This window comes from Pteropus vampyrus, unplaced genomic scaffold (assembly GCF_000151845.1).
Source record: "Pteropus vampyrus isolate Shadow unplaced genomic scaffold, Pvam_2.0 Scaffold25, whole genome shotgun sequence".
Classification (NCBI taxonomy): Eukaryota; Metazoa; Chordata; class Mammalia; order Chiroptera; family Pteropodidae; genus Pteropus; species Pteropus vampyrus.
The window spans coordinates 9,392,897-9,415,544 of record NW_011888806.1 but is presented as its reverse complement, the minus strand read 5'-3'; the positions used below and the strand labels follow the sequence as shown (position 1 = coordinate 9,415,544).

Here is a 22,648-nt window from a genome sequence, read left to right as displayed (position 1 = left end):
CACTTTTCCACTTGGCAAGCTGAACAGGTATAACTTAATTAAAAGAACAAACAGCTATTTCAAAATAAGTTAGAAGCTTACTGTAACAGACTGTACACGTTCTAGTGTCATTCTCACAGATACTCTAGTAGAGTGCTACTGCAGTATGGGTAATGTATAGAGAGAAATCTAAGTTACATTCTTTAAATGTTTTGGAAAGCAGGTATTTTTGCCTCAGATATGTCTTTACATCAACTAAATGTTGAACATAGTCTAACAGTAATTGTATTTTGATTTTCTGTATTAGAAGAAGGTATTTGATGGGGAAGAGGGAGAAATTTATTGTAGGAATATCTTCTGTGAAATTTGCTTATGTGGTATAGAATCTAGAGTATAATCTTCCTTAAACAGATTGTCACATAATCCTTGTGATCTGCAGTGGCACTGACTTGTTCAATAAGTCAAGAGTTTAGGACAGCACCTGACACATGTTGAATAAATATTAGTTTCTGTTTAGAAATGATCAAAATCTTTCACTATGAAGTATCTGAATCTAAATGTGGCTCATTTGTTATATTTCACAGAGGTCAGTGACTCTGATTTATGTTTTATGAGTATGAACTTTCTGATATAAGGACCAAAATTCTTTATATCATATGAATGTATCTAACATAGTCTTGAAAACATTTTTCTATACTAGAAATCCAACAAACCTACTTATTTTTTCAATTTATAGGTCTAGTCTTATATTACCATCTTTCTGTGCCTCACTCTCATCTGAGAAATTTCCAGACAGTAAAAAAATAAAGATCTTTAATTACATAATCTATTTTTCTTTATTTTGACGGTTAAGCCATGTTCTGTTCAAAATAAAAAGATGGAATCACCACAGGTTTAAGTTTGATCCATTTCTTATTGTTGCCACTTTGGGTACATTCTTCCAATTCTCTGCTTTAAATCCCAATGATACTTTTTTACTTGCAGCAAGTGTCCACCTTGTGCTGAAATGTTTGGCATTAGAACATAAGGTATCTCTCTGGAATCAGAGTGGTAATGTATAGGATGAAATATTTGAGTGACATATTTTATATCATGTGAAATTCATTGTGAAATGCCACTAGATATAGTCATTATATTTAGAGAGCTTGAAGTTTTTATGTATAATAGAAAAAGGAAATGTGAATAGTATAAAATTTAAGTGTGATTAAAAATAAAAATATATCTTAAACATTTACAGTGCAAATTTTGCAAAGCCTTCATATAAGCCATAAAATCTTGGAAATTATTGTAAAACTGCTTTTGTTCTTTTTCTCGATTTCCATAAGGTCAATTGCTAAGATATTTCTCTCTTTGTATTACATGACATTAGCTTTCAGTTAAAGAACAGGAATAATAAAGGATACTCCAGAGCCTCAAAAGGTGATATTGAAGAAAAAGATAATTGGGAAAAGCAGAAGTCCAAACATTAAAATTCTGATTAATATTAGATGAAATCAACTTAAACCTGGTAAATCAATTTTCAACAAAACCAAGTACTTATTGTCCTTTAATTTTATATCCAATATTTGCATCAAACTTAATATTGAACTTCCGTTTTAAAACTGTCAGGAAACGATCAGGAAAGATCCTAAAAAAAGATACATGAAAATAATTAGAAAATTAATATTAAGTGCATTTGTAAGCTATCTTCTCTTAAAATACTTATGTTTATCATGTATCATGTCTATGTTCATTTTAAACAAGATTAAAAAGTTTAACATGGTCATTGCTATATGTTCTTGCCAATTAAATCCTTTTCCTTTTCAAAAGGAAAAAAAAAGGTTTAACATTCTTAGGGTAGAAGTGACTTGGAATATTGTTTTAAAATAAATATACGCCTATATTTTTCAAAAGATCTAAAAGAGGAAGTGTATGGAACTGAATAGCTGACATGCTAGAGGATTTTAAAAAATTGACATTGAAAAGGAAGCGAGAATAGCAACTAATTTTATACTTTATAATCCAGAATATTATTAAAATGTTCTGCTTCCCCACCCCCACTAAGAGGCTGGAGAAACAGAATTGGTTCCCCAGTCAACAGACTTGGTTTTGAGCATAATTCTGAACAAATTATTTAACTTTTGAGTTTAAATTCCTCACATGTAAACAGAAAAATTAACACCCACTCCACAGTGTTCTTTGAAGAATCAATGTGTTAATATAAAATATCTTAAATGATGATAGACAAGTAGGTCTAATTTTTTTCTCCTCACCCTATCCTTAAGAATATTGAGGAACTTGTCACATTCCAATAAGTCTGACAGAAACTAAACAGAATATGTAATTTAGTATACCTATATTCAGACATCTGTCTAGATGGCATTAATAAAGTTTGGAAATTGAGCACTGAACATTCATAGGGGAAAATCAGGGCAATGATAATAATAGTAGTAATTATAAAAATAGTGGTATATAACATTTATCAAGTATTTATAGTATGCTAAACACTTTAAATGCATTATTTTATTTATTCTTTATAGCCCTATAAAGTCTTATTGTTGTCTCCATGTGACAGATGAAGAAACTAAGCTTCAAAGAAGTTAAATAACTCATTCATGTTCATGTTGCAAACAAGTCACACAAACACAGCTTCACCTAACTCCAGAGCACAGACTTTGAGTCTCTATGCTAAAAGTCTAGGAAACAGATTCGTTTATTCGATCATCAAACTGTTTGGTGTCTTTTAGGTGTCCATCAACTCTTCACAGTGCAGGGTATATAGTGATGAAAAACAGGCAAAATTCCTTCTCTCATAGAGTTACATTCTAAAGGAATGTAATCATTGAGTGCTTACTTATGTGATGTGACAAATAAAATGCTAAGCACTTCACAGGTTTTAACTCATTTACTCACCAAGGAGATCTTTGGGTTTTACTCCCTAAACCTCTAAGGTATGTTCAACCACATTTCCTAGAAGAAGGGGCTAAAAAACCCGACACATGTCACTTATGCTTTTGATTTCTTCAATTATTTTTCAGTCTCTAGGTCAGTAATTCTTAAACTATGATCTTTGAACTAACTGCCTGTAGCAGTGGCCAGTTAAAATACAGATTTCTGAGTCCCAACTCAAACATCTTATATTAAAATCTTGAGAGGTGAGATCCAGAAATCTATATTTAAAATTGACTTCCCAAGTGATTCTGATACCACTACCATGTTGGAGGAGCCTGAGTCTGGAGACATGCAGTAAGAGGCGTTTTTGTTTGTTTGTTTGTTTGTTTGTTTGAGCTATGGCACCTATTCACTTTCTCCTCATTAACTGACCAGTCTCATTGCCACACAGCTTTCTCAGATGAGTAATGAGGCAATGTGTTAAGATAAGCCATTCTTTGCACCAGTGGTTTCCATTGTTGGCTGTACATTAAATCTGAATATGCATACAAATCACCTATGGATCTTATTAAAATATAAATTCTGATTCAGGCGATCAGGAAATTCTGCATTTCTAAAACTCTTGGGTGATGCTAATGCTGATGCTGCTGATCCATGGACCACATTTAAAGCAGCGAGGCTCAAGGATCTTTAAAACTATATAAGATTATTTAGCAATTCCTATGCTGCAGTGTGATTTTGCACAAAATAATACCTCAATGATTATCTTTTGTATATTTAAATGAATATCTAAAACATAACTATGGTCTCTTCTAATATTACTGTCCTACAATTCCGTTATGTAGTAATGCTTAAAAATTGTCTTCATATTCATTCATTTATAAGACAAGACTTCCAGAAATATACAAATTTCTTTCTTAAAAAAAACTTAAAAACCTATGGAAATTATTCAGTTTATTTACCCAACTGCTACACCAATCTTGCTTCAATAATTAACAAATGTACTTTAGAAACTGATGGATTCTTTAAGCCCATTATCTTTATTAACTTAATTTCCTTTAATTGTACTTTATAAAAATTTGGTTTTAATCTGAGTAAAAACATGCATTAGATAAATATTTATAACGCTGACAAACATATCTGTCGCTTACCTTTCCAACATTGTTAAAATTTTTATACAATATGGAACAAAAATCATTTTCTGCTCAGTCAGGATCCCATTCATCAGCTTGTCTACCACTTCCTCAGGTTCCAAGGGGGGTCCCAAACTGAAATCAGAAGCAGACTTCAGAAACAAATAATTTCACTGATGCTTCAGCTTTAGTTTAGTGCTAAACAAATAAGTTAAATTACCACAGGAACCATAACATTACTGACTTGGAGCATCATAGGTGCTCAAAAATGGTAGCTGCTTTAGCATTAATAATAAGAAGAATAACAACCACCACCACTTACTTAGTGCTTGTCATGTACTGCACATTGTGCTAAACATTCTACACAGCTTATCTCACAAAAGTTTTACAATTACCCTATGAAGGAGAGACCATAGTCCCTACTATGCAAATGAGAAGTATGGAAGTAACTAGGATGCAAAAATAATTTAGCTAGATTAAGTCTGACAAATTCACTTTTAAATCTTTAGAAGTCTTGGAATAGAAATCAGATACCATTGTACAAGTTTTATTATATACTAAGACTTTTTTAATGAATAATTTCTAAAGTATTGGAGAATTTAAAATGTAGGAACCTAGGTCCTTGGTCACCATACGAAACTCTTATATTATGTTTGATTATTTAACTTTACCACTTTATCAGGTCTTCATTTAATTTTCAGCTGTTACTTAGCTCCATGTTATATCTTCACTGTGTAAACACCCTGGTATATTCACTATTGAATAGTAGGTGGTCCCTAAAAAGTGGCCGTTTTTATCTGGGTGTTAGAATAAGTGCACTTATGATGCAGTTGCACAAAATTTGGTCCTGAATTTTTAAGATTTCACTAATGACTTAGGAAAAAATGATTCATAATTAAATACAGTCATGACATTTGCCAATGTCATCAAACTGTTTGACGACTAACATTTTGGGGAGGCAGATTTTAAATGATGTGACTAGTTAAGAGAAGTGAGACAAAAAGAATTGGATGAGACTCCTTAAAAATGAATACAGAATTGTTCATTCAGAAAAAAATAGCAATAAAGTAAAAGTGGGATAAATGAGCACAATAATTGGATACCTGAAGGAGAACAAAACATAAAACATATATGATATAATTTTTCATTCTCAGCATAGATTGGTCATTTATTAGAATGCTGTGTTCATCCCAGGACTCTGAAACAATAGTGTTTCATATGAAGAGTTTGGAGATGTGACAGGAGAGGAAATACAACAGTGAAAGTGATGGCTTTGGCCAATGGAGGTAAAAATGAAAGGCGATGGAAACTTGAAGAAGACTAAGTTGTCTTTTAACCTGTGGCATAGGTGGGGTGTTTGATCATCTAACTTTACCACTTAAGTAGCTTAATAATTTTAGGAAAGAAATTTCTACTCTTTAAAGTTCAGGTTTTGGTTTTTGTGTTTAATTTGAAAAATAGGGATAATTCAGTGGTATGCTGGTAAATGTTTCACTGGCTCTCAAGGAGACAGAATTACCAGTTTTGTAGCATTTTCCAATTTCTATGGTGTAAATACTCCCTTCATGGCCAATTTCAAGTTACCGACATGGTGTTACTGAATGAGTATTATCCACCACACTCCATTGGTAATGTGAGGAAACAGATTTCGTTAAATATATTACATGTAGGAGAGTAGATGTTTTAAAAGAATGTTCAACAAAAATAATTCTTGGTCGTCAAAAAAATTAATCAGAACATCCAATTACACTTAAGCTAATAAATCCAGATTATGCTACATTGTCTATATTACTAATTGGAAAGAGATAACTTATTTGAGAGAAAAACATTTCATTAAAAATTGTTCATATACCTAACAGGAGTCCCAAAATACATGAAGCAAAAAACTGACAAGACTGAAGCATAAAATTGACAGAACTGAAGGGAGAACATAGACAATTTAACAATAAAAGTTGGAGACATTAATCCCGCTTTTAATGATGGATTGAACTGGACAAAAGATAACAAAGAAATAGAAGACTTGAAAAACAATATAAATCATCTAGACCTAGCAGCATTTATAGACAACGCCACTCAACAACAGCAGAATACATATTCTTCTCAAGGGCACAAGGAACATTCTCCAGGACAGATCACGTGTTATACCACAAAACAAGCCGTGTTAAATTGAAGAAGATTAAAATCAAAGTATGTTCTCTGACCACAATGGAATGAAATTAGAAATCAATAATAGAAGGAAAATTGGAAAATTCAGAAATATGTGGGAATTAACTGATGAGACAAAGGAAAAAAATCCCAGGAAATTAGGAAATACTTTGAGATGAATAAAAAGATATAACATACAACATTTATGAGATGCAGCAAAAGCAGTGTTCAGAGGGAAATTTATAGCTACAAATACCTACATGAAAAATGAAGAAAGATCTCAAATCAATAGCCTAACTCAGATTATGCTGTTATAACCTTTACAGTAAACCAGTTTCTTTGCAGTGTGTTAGATGTGTAAATATAAGAACAAATAAACTACATCATTTGTGTGATTTAAAAGAGAATTTAAATTCCAATATTAATATGATACAAATTATTTTGAATCAGTCATTTAGAAGTCAGTTCAGTTTCCTTCTTTCAGAAAGGCTGTCCTCTGTGTAAAGAAGACAAAGTTTGGTCTGAATCCAGTTCTGCTACTTACAGGCAAGTTACTCGACAAGTAAGCAACTATTGTTGTGAGGTTTAAGAAAATTACTGATTTTATTCAGTGCCCCAAATATAAACTAGAATAAGATCTCTCTGTCCTCTAATTAGAAGAACTAAGTTTCTAGATTAAAACCAACCTCACATTGGCATCCATTCTAGTATGAGCCTAATCTTCAAAGGGGTTTATATGACAGGCCCAAGCCCTAGATGCTTCTTTAGCCAGGTTATATTCCCGTGACTAGGCTAGAATCACACCACCTTCTATTTATACTTTCTTCCTATAGCAAGCTTCCATTATTTTTTTATTGTACTAGTAGAGCCTTGCCAAGAAAGGGCACCCTTGCCCACAGGAAGGTTAGCTTGTGCAGCCTGGTCCTAGGGACTAAGGTAAAAAATTCAATTACAATTTTAAAAAATATGGTGCCTCTTTTTAACTGCTGAAAGACGGTCTGAATGAAAAACTTGACTCAAACATTATTTTGGTATCTAGATCCTGAAAATAATGGGAGAAATTGGCAAATTTTATCCTTGGGAATGCCACTCACCTTTTCCTTTGACATTCCCTTTCAGTTTTAGTGAACTCTTTTAATTAATTAATTAATTTTTTATTGAGATATAGTTGACATATCATATTGTGTTAGTTTAAGGTGTACAATGTGTTGATTTGGTACATGTATATACTGCAAACCCTAGCGTTACCTAACACCTCCATCCCATCACATAACTATCATTTCTTTTTTGTGGTGGGAACAGTTAAGATCTAATTTCTTAGTAACTTTGAAGTTTTTAATACAGTATTGTCTATAATCATAATGCTGAGGGAAGTAAGCAGTTTACCTACTGCTTCCAGAATCCCATGTGTAACATATGCCAGTTATATAAAATTCAGACATTTGATCTGTACCTAGGGAGATGTCTAGAAGTATGTTCACCAAAATGTTAAGAGTAGTTTCCACAGGGTAGAGGGTTTTAAGAAAATCTAGAAAGGGACTTTCTTATTTATATTTTTCTGTATGTTGGAATTTTTAAAAGTATATATTATGTTTATAAAGACATTAAAGCTATGCCCAAAGAGCGGAAACACTAACAATTAACCTCAGAGCGGATCCTTATAATTTTATTTTTTAACCAAGGAAAGACCATGGTCTGGTACTCATTTTGGAAGATAATCTCTGGATTACCAACAGAAACTGTTTTCCACATTGTAGTCCTGGGTTCTCTCTATCAGAATTACCTATGATGTGTGGTAAACACACGTAGTTCCAGGTTTCCATCCCCACCACTACCCTGTCCCACCCAATAAATCAACATCTCTGGGCTGGGGCTCCTATGTGGTTCCCAAGCATCCCTGGTGAAATGTATGTACACTTAAGTCTAAGATCCACTGCTTGGGGGAAGAAAAAAAGGGAAGATTAGCAAGTTCACCTGTGTCATTCATATTTACATTTATATATATTCACCATCTCTCTTTGTCTCTCCATCTGTTTTCCCACAATCTACAAAAGCTGAAATTGAGATGAGCCAAGGGCATGGAATATCAGGTGTTTTAAGGATTAAAACACTTAGGAAAATCCACAGAATGGCTCATATTCATGCAATTGCCAATCCTTTTATCTCCATTTCTGTCTCAACTAACCTGGTACTTGTGTTTTTGATGAAGCCAGTATTAATGAAATTAGTGCAAAGACATGTTGTTTTGACTCCGGTTCTTTCCAAGGCAGCAAGTTCTGCAGTCAAAGTTTTATGAAATCCAATAGCAGCAAACTTGCTTGAACTGAAAATAAACACAGAGAGCTCACAAAATAATTCAAGAAAGCTGCTGCATCTATTTAATTCAGATGTCTGTTTTCTTTAGGTGTGGGCCTCTGTTCCGCAGCATGGCCAGCACCTGAATTTCAAGGCCCAGACCAGACCTATTGAATCAGAATCTGTATTCCAGAAGATTCTCGGGTAATTTACAGGCACAGGAAAGTCTAAAAAACACTGACATAGAATATTTACTGCATTCCAACATCATTTATCAGAGTGACAACTGAGCAGGTTGAAATGTCTTGTTAGGAAAATTGGTAGGGTATTCGTTTTGTTGTCGCTATTTCCATAAAATTTAATTTAGTAGGCTGCTCATTATTTACTTTAATGGAATTCACTTGCCAACAGGGGAGCCTGCCTGAGACTTTAATTGCAGAGGCAAAAAATTCCTTTTTTGGCCTCTTGTGTTCCTGGCAACTAAAAGAGTCCAGACAAATAAATTACCCAACAATAACGGATAAATTAAATAAATAGTGGCATATATGTACAGTGGCATACCATGCAGGAATTGAAAGTGATGTTGCACATATATATTAATTAACATACAAAATGTTCATTTTAAACTTAAATAAAAGCAATTTTTTTGTATGTAGATTTTTTTAAATGTATGACTATCTATCAGTATTTAAAATGTCCTAAAAAGTTATAACAAATGCTTATTATGGTTATTTCTGCATGGTGAGATTATCAGTAAGTTTTCTTTTTTTCTTTTTCTAAAATATATTTTCTGATTTTTCCTAAGTGAACCAAAAGTGCGGGAATATATTAAAACTCAGAGTTAATGTACCTGAGCATGTGAAAAGAATTTTATATTTTTGAACTTCAAGGTGAATTTATTTTTAGACATGAATATACATATGTATATACACACACACACATATATACACATATGTATATAAGAAAGCTAAAAATGAGTGGATTTTTTCCCCATACTTTGTAATATTACATCAAATTTCTTATTCTTAATAATCTGAATTAATATTTCTTATTCCAAATTATTCTTTTAAAGAACATTTCATTACAAGTTAATGATCAGGTCTCAATTTTGCCACATGTATACATACTGCTAACTTTCATGCTTGTAAATTGGCTATTTGAGTTGATAAGATACATTAGCCAGAGTTTTGTGGTACCAAATATTTTTCTTTTTAAAATGAAGATACTTTTAAACAAAATACTTAGCAAGCAGCAAAACAATATAATCAAAAGATTAACCTCATTATGAATTCAGTTCTTTCAACATGCATTTTTCACATTAATCTTTAAAACTATTGAAATATGACTCCAAAAGAAATTTAAATATTTTTTTTCTAATATAGAAATGGATTCTGTAATGGATTCTTTTGCTATGGCTGCAACTCAGGACAATGATAGCTGAGGGCTGGATTATAGGGAAAAAAAAAAAAAAGATTACTCTAGGTCCTCTCTTATTTCATTCTAACAAACAAGAGCCATAGCATATACGTTTAATTCCACTAGGGCAAAGCATTCTAGAAGCTAAAATGAGAGGAGGGACTTTACCATATTGTGTGAATATAGGCAAGTGGAATTGAACATACCCAACAGGTACCCTCCTGTCACTGAACACTTGCAGGATTTCAGATTCTATGCTAAGTGCATTACATTATGATTTAAACTTTATAGCACCCTGATGAGTTAGTTAAGTTATGAGTTAGCCTGTTATGGATGAGGAAAATAATGCACAGAGAAATTGAGTAACTTGTCAAAGGTCACATAAAATTACTAAGTGATTGAGTCAAGATTCATAGTAATCCTATTCTGGAAACAACCCAAATGTTCATCAACAGTAGTATGGATAAAAAATGATCTAAAAAAATAAAAAAAATAAAATAAAATTAAAAAAACGATCTAGTCACAGAATGCAATGCTATAAAGGCATGAAAATGATTAAACTATACCTATCAACAATGACAGGGATAAATCTCACAAAATAGTGTGATTTTATGTACATAAAGATCAAAAATAGGCAAAATTAATCAATGGTGTTACAAGTCAATATAAGAGTTAACTTTAAGAAGGAAAGAGGGATTGGTGAATGGGAAGAGTTCCCAAAAAAGCTTCCGGAGTCTTGTAATGTCCTATTTTTTGACCTGTGTTGTGGTTAAATAGATGTATCTACTTTGCAATAACTCATTGAGCTCTTTACTCATGATCTCTGCAGTTTTATAAATGTATGTTATACTTCAATAAAAAATTTGTTTTAGAAAGCAACACCTCAGTTTAATAACAGCTGATAAACATTGCTTTCTACTGGGAGAAGTCTTAGTGAATCTCTGTGAAAGTTCTACCATCGATCAGATGCAGAGCAAAAACTAAATTGAAGATACTGTGGTCAATAAGGACCAAAGACTGTGACAGCTCAGGCCAGGGATAGCTAAGGATCCAAACAGAAGTTCTGCGAGGGCAAGCAAACCATAGATCTTTCCCAAGCTGGACATATACAGCTCGTGTAGGTGCAACCTTGCCTTTTAGCCTAAAGGGCATCTTCGTGTAAATTAGAAAAGGCCATTCCTCTTCTCAGGCTAATTTACTGCCATTTGCAGGAAAATCATTGAACTCTAAAAGGACCTGACTGTGAACAGTGCATCCTAGAATTGTGCAGTGCACAATTTGTACAACTGTGTATATCACTCCTGCTTTGACAAGTACTCCATGAGAGCTTTTACTTCTGTTGAAAGCACCATCACTAGTCACCAAAATAAATTTGTTCCGTACACAAAGTATGCTCTCTCTTGGTTCTCACTGTAAACACTCAGTGGGGTAGAATCAAATCAGAATCAAGAGCTACAGTATTTACTATAGCCCTGTTGAATTCTCTGATACTCTTTGCTTACCTGGAGAATATGATAGAATTTGGCAGGGCAGGAATGTTATATAGTAGACTGGCAGCAGCACCTGCAACTATCTTCATCAAGGAAGTGAAATAAATACCAGATTGTATTAATTCTTGATGGCTAGGGGCTAATCAGCTAATTTAAATCAGCTTTGAAAGAGATAAGATACAATCTGTACACTATAGGTCTGGTCTTTCTCTGACTGCTTCAGCAGTTACTTTATTCTTTTTTAAAAAAACTCAATCCATGTCTATATTTATTTTTTAAACTATTATAAAACAAATATATGTTCAGAAAGGAAAAAGGAAAGAAAACAGATGAACAAAAGAACAAAATAAATCTTATTTTTCTTGCTATTACCTAAGAATAACCATTCTCTAGGTGTGGTTAGAATAAACGGTTCGATACACTTTCTTGCAAACTTTTAAAATGCAAGAATATATGTGTGTGTGTGTGTGTGTGTGTATATATATATATATATATATATACCTCAAAGTTACCAATCCATGCCTGTTTATATATTTATACACATATCTATAGCTATATATACAACTATATAGTTTCTAGCATTTAGATACATAATCCCAAAAGAGCACAATGGTAGAAAACAAATTTGAGCATTATTTGTATGTATATTTACATAATCATAATTCAACATTTTTAAGAATTATTTGTAAAGTATAGAAATAGCCAAGAAACTGTTGGGGTGTATGCAACCAGGAGGATCGCCTTGGCTGCAGTGGCCTCAATGATCAGTTCTTTACAGTATACAGTGGGGCACATTACTTAGCCCTGCTTGCTATAGTACGTTCTTCAATTATTACAATAGTGGTTTTTTTTAATGGATAAATATTACAGGTCTTTTTATAACAATTTCATTGTTTGGATGCTTTTAATGTTTAGAATCCCACATTATATTCTCTTGTCTTCACACTATTTTATTTCCACAACAATACATTATTTAAAATTATTAATACTAACTTCTGTTCCTGGTACAAAACTATTGCTCTTATTTTGTAATTCCTTGCTGCTTAAAGGGATGAGAAATGCTTTAAGCAGTTGGTTTCTAACTGGATAATTTCCCTGCAGCCACCTCTGAGAACAGTCAACATAGGAGGGGATTAATGGTTAATAATGGTGTTACATAAGCCACTTTGCGCAACTTTGTGCCTATTTCAGCAACTTCAACTCTACATCATTAACTATAATGCTCATTAGACAGGTAAGAAACCAAACACAAGTTAAGCTTAGGAACCAATGAAGGAAACACATGTTCACTTACCAATAAGCCATTAAAAAAGGGATCCCTACATAACCGGCTGCTGAAGCCACGGTAACAATATGGCCATGATTACACTTCATCATCGCTGGAAGAAAGGCCTTTGTAGTCTAGAAATAGTTGTTATTAAGAGAGAAAAGAAATATTGTTATTTCTGATTCACAGACCCCTTGAAAACACTTTGAAACAAACGTGTACTTTGTTAACAGTGTTCCTGGAAGAAATGAAAAAACCTAGATTAATTGCCAAATGTGGCAACATACAGCAACTGGATAGGATGCCCAGACTAGAAAAATTAAGCTTAAACAATAGATACTGAAAACTTGGGGCAACCATCCCATTTAAATTGTGAACAAGTTAGGGGTGGCTCCAGAGTATAGTGGTTAGCACATCTGCTTTGCATGCAGAAAGTCCTGGGTTCACGCCCCAGGTGGAGCCACAGACCATAACCCGGGTACCCTGGGCCTTGGGGTGCCAGGCCCTGGGTGCATGCCATGAGCGTGTGGGAAGAGACGCCCCACCTTCAGAGATCCAGTTCTTAAGGGGAAACAGGAATATCCATAGGTCAGGGGTAGAAATGCGGGTGGAAATAAATAAATTGTGAACAAGTTATGTCCAGTGATCTTCTCCCTTTTGTCACTGATATCATCTATCATCTCATACACTGAATAGGTATAATAATGTAGAGTTATCAAAAAAATTTACATTTAATGTGAAATTGTTAGAAAACAGTTTGGTTATATCATCAAAATACCGAAGAACAGTAATCTTCTCATCGTCACTGAATGTTTATACAATAAATACTTACTGAGCACCTATTACATGATGGGGATTCAGAAGCAGGTAAGACAATACCTTATATTCTAATGGAGGCAGAAAGATAGGCCCATTCATAAATCATAAAAATACAGACAGATGTCAGTAACTTGGAAATATTAACATGATACTGCATTTCTATCAATTGACTCCGATATTCTTTTGAGATTATTCATCCCAAACTGGCTATTTGGCAATAATTAGGCCACGCACACACACACACACACACACAATGTTGAATGGTGAGTTGTTTATAAAGTTTACAACTTTGAGGCCAGGATACAACAGGAAAACTGGGTCTCATGAGAATCTGAAAGATAACTGAGTTCACCTTTTATAAAATCACAGATGACTCAGAAGGTACCTAATCCCTACTTCATCTCTAAACATGATCACACAGAGATGCGAGACTCTAGCTTAGAATTAAAACATATATAATACCTCATGTTTATTTATTTATTATTTTTTTGAGGGGGAGGAAGAATAATTGATGAATTTTGGTCCTAGCATGAAAAATGATCTCTTTGTATGTTATCCCTGGTATCTGAAAAAAACTTTAGTGTCGAGTTGATTTGATACATCTATGTCTACTGAAAGCTCCATTTTAAATTTAATCTTAGAGTCTTACAAAGGGGATTTTTTTTGTAAAAGAAATCATACTTACCCAGAAATGTGCAAATATATTAACTTCAAATGTCTTTTCAATCTCAGGGTCTTGTGTAGCAAACAAATCTGATGTATAGACCACACCAGCATTATTTATTAAAATACTAACATCTCCAATTTCTGCCTTCACCTTTAAAAATAAAGAAAAATATTTGCATCATTAAGAGGTATGAAGGTAGTTTTCCATGCAATAACCATTAAAGAAGTATCTGTTTATCCATAAGCTGTTGGAAAAAAATTTTGACTCCATGTGCCAACATGGAAAAAATAACTTTTAAATTTTAGGTACTTAATTTCAAAACAGCTCTTCCTATAAGTTTGTTAGGTAGAAATTTTCTTTTGCAATTTAGTCTCATGACTTTGCTCTACGGATTATAGCTCAAGAGGCATTTACTAACAAAAATATAACCAGTGACAAATAATCATCATTCATTTTTTAAATACTACTTCAAAAAGTAAGCCAAAAAAAGGTTAAATTAATTTGCAAATGCAGGAACTATTACGGGGAACTATGTAAAACTGATTGCATCATTAAGCTGGCTACATCTTCTATTTATTTTTTTGGTCATTCCGTTCTAATGCTCACCAACCTTTTTCCATCAAGAAGCAGTAGGCTTCTAGCAATGCAAGAATATCTCATTCAGTATTTTTATGTTTTTTTGAGTAACTAAGCTTCTCTGTAGATGCCCCCTAGAGTTACAATGCATTTTGTTGTACTTTGTGTTCCAAATGAAAGCTAGCTTCTATTAATAGAGTTATCATTATTTAATGCTGCAGTGTGTTGGGGGACTAAGGGGGAGGTGGCGACTAGCCTATTAAAAACTTTCACATATGTAAGGACTATGCATCTTATATGATTTCATGATCTCATTTAATTCTCACAGCAATTCTACGAGGTAGCAACTCTCAGTATGCCCATTTTAAAGATGAGAAACATGAAACATAGAATGGCTAACTTTCTTGCCAAAGGTCACATGACTGGGACTCTTTCAGATTTTCTGACTGCAGAGCCCAAGACGAGTTTCAAACCTCAAACAGAAAGGAAGCCAGGAGGGGAAGGCCCATCAGCACCCCAGTAGGACACCAGTGTGCCATGGAGAAGCCTCCCCAGCCAGAACTGAATTTCATCAGGTTGTATTTAAATTATGAAAGAATCAAGCTAAGTTATCTGGTCCTTGATCAACATTATGTGTACCTATATCCACACCTCTAGCACAATATGAAAACTGTTGTTCAGAATAATGCTCCTAAGTTATTTAGAAAAACAGGATATTTTATGCGGTTTGAATGATGAAGCTGCTGTAACTCTTCCAAAAACATCACGAATCAAAATATACGTTACTGCTTTATATTGCCAAAGTACTTGCCCAGACCCTTTTGACCCTTCCTTCATCTTTGAGCTCCTCCATCATCGCCTATTGTCTCCCTGGAATATGAATATCTGGTTGCACATTTCTTAATAATGGAAGCAAGCTGAGCATTTAACTGTTTAGTGGCATAAAACTGTCCTGATAACAAAATAGCCACTTAAAAATATCTGATAATCATATGTATTGTGTATACTGTTTGAGCATCGAGTTAGTTCATCTTAGAACAATTTCAGTAAAAATAGTATGGTTAAAATACATGGAATAGGTTCAAATAAAATTATCTTTTCCAGAAAAGCTTATTCCCAGATGAATCTGAAAATGAATATTTTCCATTTAGATAACTAAAGATTTTGGGCTAGTAAATCCCCTTGACAATGGCTAATAACAAAATTATATAGATAATACTGGTGGTTTTATTATAATACTAAGAACTAATTCTTATAGGGTGACTACTGAGTTCTAAGAACTTTATATCATTAATTCACTTAATCCTCATCTTTTTGTGATCCCCCTTTTATAATTGTAGGAAGTCAGGCACAGAGAGGTTGAGTAATTTGTCCAAGGCGACATAGTTACTATTATTGGAAAAGTGCTCATCTCTATGAAGGAGAATAATTGTTAATTTAAGTAAAATAGTTATTGTTAAATGCAGATGTTTCTTACCAATAGGCCTTGATCTTACTGTACTCCTTTCTAGGAAAGCCATTTCTCATCACTAGGCTGGATAATTTTTTTTTTTAGGCGAGGCAACCCTTGGTTGACCTCACAGATTGCAAGGACCTAGTCAGCTTACGATCCCTCATTTTTTATTGTTTACACCTACAGCACCTGGTCTTCCAAGTGGTCTCCCATCTAAGTACTAACCAGTCCCTACCCTGCTTAGCTTCCAAGATTAGATGGGATTGGGCTTGTTCAGAGTGGCATGGCCGTAGACTGGGTAATTTCTACTTATTCTTTTGACTTAGCTCAAAATGTCCCCAAATCTAAAATTCCTTAAAATTTAAGAGGTTCTCAGGTATGGCTGAATCAGAATCTTTATACCGTACTGAATCAGAATATTCAAGGTGAGGTCCAGGAATGATTATTTGCCCAGGTAATTCTACTGACCTTCCTAACATTATCACATTTGGTTAACAAGTACATGTGTGAGGTCAAAGTGAAATCCCATTATACACAGCACATCTCAGTTGTAAATAGAAGAGGCCAATAATGCTATATAGAAATGGATATATCTATAATTAAGACTGATAAACAGGTTTATCCAAACTCCCTAACCCAGTTTTTTGACTGGGCTTCAGAAGATCGTGTCAGTGATCTGCAGTGTCACATAAGAATTTACCTGTACCAGAATCAGATGGGCAAGCTCTGGGTGTGTATGTAGGGTATTAAATATGTGGATTCTTGGGCCCAGCCCTCTACCTACTGAAAGAAAACCTCTGGGGTGCCTATTTTTTTAACAAGCTCCATGGAAGATTCCAGAATACACTTAATTTAGAGAACTTCAGTTCTAGGTTCTAGTTCTGGGTCTGCCATTAGCTAGCTGCATAACCTTGGGCAAATTGCAAAACTTTTGTTTGTCTGGGTCATGACTGGGTCATCTCCAAAATCCCTTCCAGCTCTGACATGATGATTCTAACCAGATGTAACATTTCACCTTCTTCGCGGAATTGTAAATATCTTCTCGGTTACTGCAGTCTACCACAAAGGCATGAGCCTTTGCACCCAGTCTCCTGCATTCAGCGGCTGTTTCCTCAATTCCATGCTGGAAAAGTAGCAAAGAGGGCAAGGAAAACAAAATAAGTTATGCGAGTATATTATACCAACAGTTGAAAAGAATTAAGGCTAGTCAGATTCTTTGAACTAGGATCAGGCAAAAATTTACTGACACATTTTTGACAGGGATATAGGCACACTTTGCTCTCAATACTTTAACAAGCTTCTTTTATTTGGAACTGAACTTAAAGCAAGTTTAAAAAAGATAAAAATGTTAAAATATTGGTTTCGTATTCACGAATTTTACATTGTGTGTGTATGTATGTATTATGTATGTGTGTTCCACATCAGGCTTTTAAAAAAATCCTATTAAACTTTTTCTCTGTGTCACTAAAAACTATTCATGGACGTCAATTTTCTGGCTGCAAAATAAATAAGGAGTTAAGTACTATTCATTCATTCATTCATTCATTCCTCCAACATTTTAATGTATAGGTGTCTAGAAGGACTTTGTGGACACAAATATGACTGTCAGAGTCCTGACCTCAGTGGATTCACAGTGTAGTAGAAACATAAAATAAGTATAATATTTAGTAGGACCATATTAAATTGTTATTCTTTTGGAATAAGGGATTGAATATTGCCAGTTCAAACTAATAGAGTGGTAAGTATAATATGAGGGCTATACAGAGAGTTATGGGAACACACAGAATGGGCATGTGATGCAATTATAGAAGAGGTACATGAGTTAGATCTTAAGGATGAGTAGAAGAGCCGTGCAAAGAGAGGGGCAGGGCATGCCAGCCAGACTGTAAGCAAAGGGACAGAAAGGAGGACGTTTCTGTGGGGAAGCACTAGTCAATTGGTATTGCTAAGTCATAAATGCAAGTGGGAATCCAAATTAAAGGGCATTAAATGTCATATTAAGTATGTGTTATTTGGCATATACCTTGTGTCAGACACTGTGCTAAATGCTTTGTATACAGTATTTGGTATAATCCTTCCAGCCCTCTAAAATAAGTATTGTTTTATCTATTTTGAAGAAAAGGAAACTAAAGCTCTCGGAAGTTACCCAAGAAATTGGGTAAGTTATCTACGAAGAAGTAGATTGCTCAGGGGAGCCTGACCACCCTGCTATACCAGACCTTCACCACTTGGACCATACCAGACTAGGCTGGACCTAGTTTGTATCTTTCATTGCACATGTAATTATTTAAAGTCTATTTTCTTTACTAGAGTAAGAGTATAGGACCCTATTCTTGTTTGCCTCTGTGATCTTAATATCTAGGCAACAGATAGTCAAGTAGTATTTGCTGATTGCTACCTCAATCAGTCATACTGGGTTTAGCTCTCATCTAACTTTACATTCCATGAATTCTTGTTCATGCCAAGATGTTAACTAATTGGATGTTAACTAATGTGTAAGGTAAGGCATTTCAGGCCACCAGGTGCTTTCTGGAAACCTGTGTGTATATCAACCACTTGCCAAACATAAGATAAAATTCTAATTCTTCCTCTCTTCCTTAAGCTTACAACTATTCCAGTAAAAATTACATTAAAGACTTCCTTTTTGTTGTGTTTAACTAAAATATGATTTTTAAAAATTACTCTTGTAAATTACTATGGCATAGTAATGTTGCTTTCTGTTGGATAACTTTTAAACTCACTCACCTCAGTAACTGCAAGTAAGATATTTTTCTAAATAGGTACAAACCTCTTACTCTATTAATACACTAGCTAAAACTATTCTTCCATATGATTAAGATAGAGGGATCAGAGAAATCAGATTCAGGAGAAGATTACAAATTATTGTCAGGGCAAAAAAGTGAAATTTACAAGGGCAGTGGGCAGTAACTGAGAATCTTATTATCGTCTAGGTTCATTCATACTGTGCTCATAAACACATTAATTAATCCCTGTTCTCCTCCATCTATAATTCCATAATTTTTTTCTACTTACTTTATAAAGATTCTGTAAGGGGTTGTTGCTTGCAAAATGCATACATATCCACAGATTAAAGTTACCAGGAAGAAAACATAATAAGCAGTATTACCTTATTTATATCCCACAGAACCAGTTTGCTTTTAAGTTTCGCAAATTCATAGGCGGTCAGTCTCCCGATTCCATGTCCAGCTCCAGTAATCAGGACGATTTCTCCAGTGACTGATTTTCTCTTCTTTGGAATAAAAAGCTTCAGGAGAGACTCTAAGGTGAAGACGATCAGTAAGGGCAGAAGCAGGAAGCAGCTGAGAATGAACTGCATCTTGTTGGTTGCTCCAAGGATTTGGTATGCTTTACCACCAATCACTAATTGTTTCGGGGGTGAGGAGCCGGGAGGGGTTAGTACCGTCAAACGCTAACGAGAACAAAAGCCAAAACAAGGAAGGGATCCTTTATCAAAACGAAACAACTCTGAAACTGTCCCTTCCACTGGGCTGGGCTTGGTTAGGTCCTTTGCAATTGGCTCAAGATGTGGTGAGGAGCGACTGCTTGCTGGCTCAGAAACCTGGGAAGGACAAAGTCGGGAGGGACAAAGTCGAGAGGAGAGGAAGGCTTCCTGGTTCTGGTTTGCGCTGCCCCCATGAGGCCCGCAGCCAAAGTCGTCTCACTCCCATGTTTCCTATTTCGTGAGCCGACCTTGGAGGGATAGTTGCTGCTTGTTTTCCCAAATTTGATAAATTCCTCTTAAAGGGTAATTGACAGGGTCCGTAGTCCAGATGCTTGTTTGAAACATAATGGTCGCCCTTCACTAGTTAAGTGATGCAAATGTCGTTGCCTGTCTAAATGAGCCTAGGGAAACGCCCCATAGTTCTGCTCCCGGCTGAGACGACGCTACATTGCTTTTTGTTTGAGCTAAGCACGACTTTTGGAGGACGGATGAAATTTTGTCCTTTCAGGGACAAGGATAATTAAGACCCAGGAAATATCTGATCATATTAAAGGCAATTGTTTCCACAAGGAAGAGCAGTATTTTGGATAACCTTTTTCATTCAACCTATTAGAATTTGTGAAAGAAACTTGTTACCCTTTCATAATTTTATATTTATTCAGCTTAATAAAGCACTGCCTACAGAATAGATAATAGAATAGAAACTACCATGTCTAAAAATTACTTACATAAGTTTTGGTTTAGTAGCCTATATATCTAAGTATTCAATATATAACTGGTGATTTTTAAAAATCCTAGAGATTGGTTATTGAAAAAAAAAGAAAAGGCCCAGCTCTGGGCTTGTGTGAGAGTTTAATAATTGTCTGTTGTGTGTATTTTTTTCAATTAAGTTCTTGACAGTAATTGAATTGTTTTTTTTGCAAGACATTACGGTGCTTGGAACGAGACTTGTCATATGGGTGACTAATGGTCACCCTTTATTTTTAAGAGGAAGGAAGATAACAAGAAAGGAAAGTTCACAGATAATTCATACTCTTCCCACTTAAATACTCCTACACTGTTATAGGAGATGAAGAGATAGTAACAATTCTGCAAAGGTGAACTCTATAGTGGAGTTCTTGAAAATTCTGAATCTCATCTCCAATTCTTTCCCATGGCCCCCAAACTCAAGTTTACAACAGTACAAACACATGTATAGAAACTTTACTGTTTCCAGAGCTCTTTTCCACATCTATTATCTCATGTCATTTTCAAAAAGACTCCTAGGAAGTAGAGAGAAAAATTATTTTTCTCCTTATTTTATAAACAAATGAATCAGACTGATTTTTAAAAAGTTCCCATAGCAAGTAAAAATTTGGGACTAGATATAGGTTCAGTGTTTGTTAAATATTTTTTGCCCAACATTTATAGGAAGAAATCACATTTTCCATGGCGACCCAGTCTATGTATATATGTTTGCTTCGTATATGTTGACTTTAACATATGTTGAGGCTCTGACTATTTTCCTATTAAGGAATTGTAATAAGAAAAAAAACGAGTAGTTTTGACTCACTAAGTTATCCAAGGTTCCATTAGGGAAAGAACGCAGTGTTTGGAAGCATTCATACGTGAATCTCATGTGTGTATGTGACCACCTCCCTGATCATGTGCCCTAATTTGTAAAATTGAGATATTACTGATACTTAGTCTACAGGATTCTAGTGGAGTTCAAATAAATTAATATAAAGTACAGCACTTTATCAGCTACTCAACTCTGTATAAATTATAATTATACTAATAATTAGCTACAGTGGTAAAGTATGTGATTTTGTATAATTGCAGTTTTAAAAAATACCTTTCCTTGAGAGAGTTTAAAATGTTATATATGTGGAGCATCTTAGTTTCATTCTGCCTTCTTACCTGTTGAAATGGTATTTTAAAAATAAAAAAGTACTCAATGTTTTGAGCACTTACTATTATAGCCAGACATTCTGCTTAGTGATTCACATACCATACAGTTCCTTTTATCCTCTCAATAACCTTAAGCAATAGGTTTAATTGAGATCTCTATTACATGAATGAAGAAATAAAGGATTAAGAGAAATTAAGCAGATCACCTAGTACAGGTCATAGTATAAATGGCAGAGTTAAATTTAAGCCAAGGCTATTATGACTGTGCTGGATTGCACAGTATATCTAATTAAACACTACCTTATTTTTTTTTTTAAAACTCTACCTTCTTCTTAAAGGCAATAAGGAAAATGCCACTCCAACAATTTATTTTCTTTCATATTTTTGCATAAACTCTAACTAAATAAAGGCACAACAACATATGCACTATGGAAGAAAATGAAAAGACAAAGTCGTCTTGTTTAAAAACTACTACTTTATCAAAAGATTAATTTCATTATATAACTATATAACAAACTTACTTCTGTTCCTGGGTGTAGGAGGCCTGAGATATAAGAGTGGAGAAGAGGAGGCAGCTTAATGTAATGTAGTGTCTTTAAAATATTTTATGTCAGTTTCCACAGAGAGAAATATCTTTTACACTGAAGATCAACACATATATGCAAATGCAAAGGCCCCGAGACAGGATGTGCCTGGCATGTTTGAATAAAACATATGTGGCATTTAAAGTCATATTGACCTGCACCTACTGGTCACTGGGCCTAGGACAAATAACTAAATATTTGTTTTTAGGCCTTTTTTGTAGTTTGGGGACAATTTGATTTTAAGAATAATTTTTAAACGTTATGCCTTTCTTTAATGTTTTTCGAAATTACTGAACGAAAAATAATTTCAATTAATTAATGTTGAAATATGTCTTTGGGAATTAATATTAAAAATAATCATATTAATGTTTAATATGCTTCCCCCTCTTCCAAATTACACATCATCCTGGAGATCCTGGTTATCCAGGCCTCTGTTTTATCCTCTGGTCCATTTGAACCCTCAGTTGAGAATAAATTATTCAAGCCCCAGTGAGTCTCAGAAGTTTCTTCATTTGTAATGTTAGCACCATAACTCTAATGTATACACTGCACCTCCTTTCTGGTTCGTGGCAGGTTTGTTTAAAACTTGTCTTCTTATTT

The 22,648-nt window shown here is 34.3% G+C and overlaps 1 protein-coding gene and 1 pseudogene across 2 annotated transcripts; both read right to left on the bottom strand.

Annotated features, from left to right (window-relative positions):
- Positions 1 to 791: 791 nt before the first annotated feature.
- Positions 792 to 19,943, bottom strand: HSD17B11 (hydroxysteroid 17-beta dehydrogenase 11). 2 transcript variants are annotated; one of them, XM_011356320.2, is made up of 7 exons: positions 19,239 to 19,941; positions 17,127 to 17,234; positions 14,101 to 14,232; positions 12,624 to 12,730; positions 8,314 to 8,451; positions 4,002 to 4,118; positions 792 to 1,606 (listed from the first exon to the last, which is right to left on the bottom strand). In XM_011356320.2, exons 1-7 carry the CDS (start codon positions 19,446 to 19,448, stop codon positions 1,516 to 1,518), a joined length of 903 nt encoding a protein of 300 aa, XP_011354622.1. In that variant the 5' UTR covers positions 19,449 to 19,941; the 3' UTR covers positions 792 to 1,515. The 2 variants fall into 2 exon arrangements, with proteins under 2 accessions (XP_011354622.1, XP_023384207.1); XM_023528439.1 differs by lacking the exon at positions 8,314 to 8,451 and having other exon boundaries at positions 19,239 to 19,943.
- LOC111737372 lies at positions 16,289 to 16,406 on the bottom strand (annotated as a pseudogene).
- Positions 19,944 to 22,648: the final 2,705 nt, after the last annotated feature.

Coding starts and splice junctions, on each gene's coding strand:
- HSD17B11 (XM_011356320.2), bottom strand. CDS start 19,448: ATGCAGTTCATTCTCAGCTGCTTCCTGCTTCTGCCCTTACTGATCGTC. Junction 4,119..8,313: donor ATCAAAAACACAAGTACCAG/GTTAGTTGAGAC, acceptor TTCTGATTTCAG/TTTGGGACCCCCCTTGGAAC. Junction 1,607..4,001: donor ATTTTAACAATGTTGGAAAG/GTAAGCGACAGA, acceptor ATCTTTTTTTAG/GATCTTTCCTGATCGTTTCC.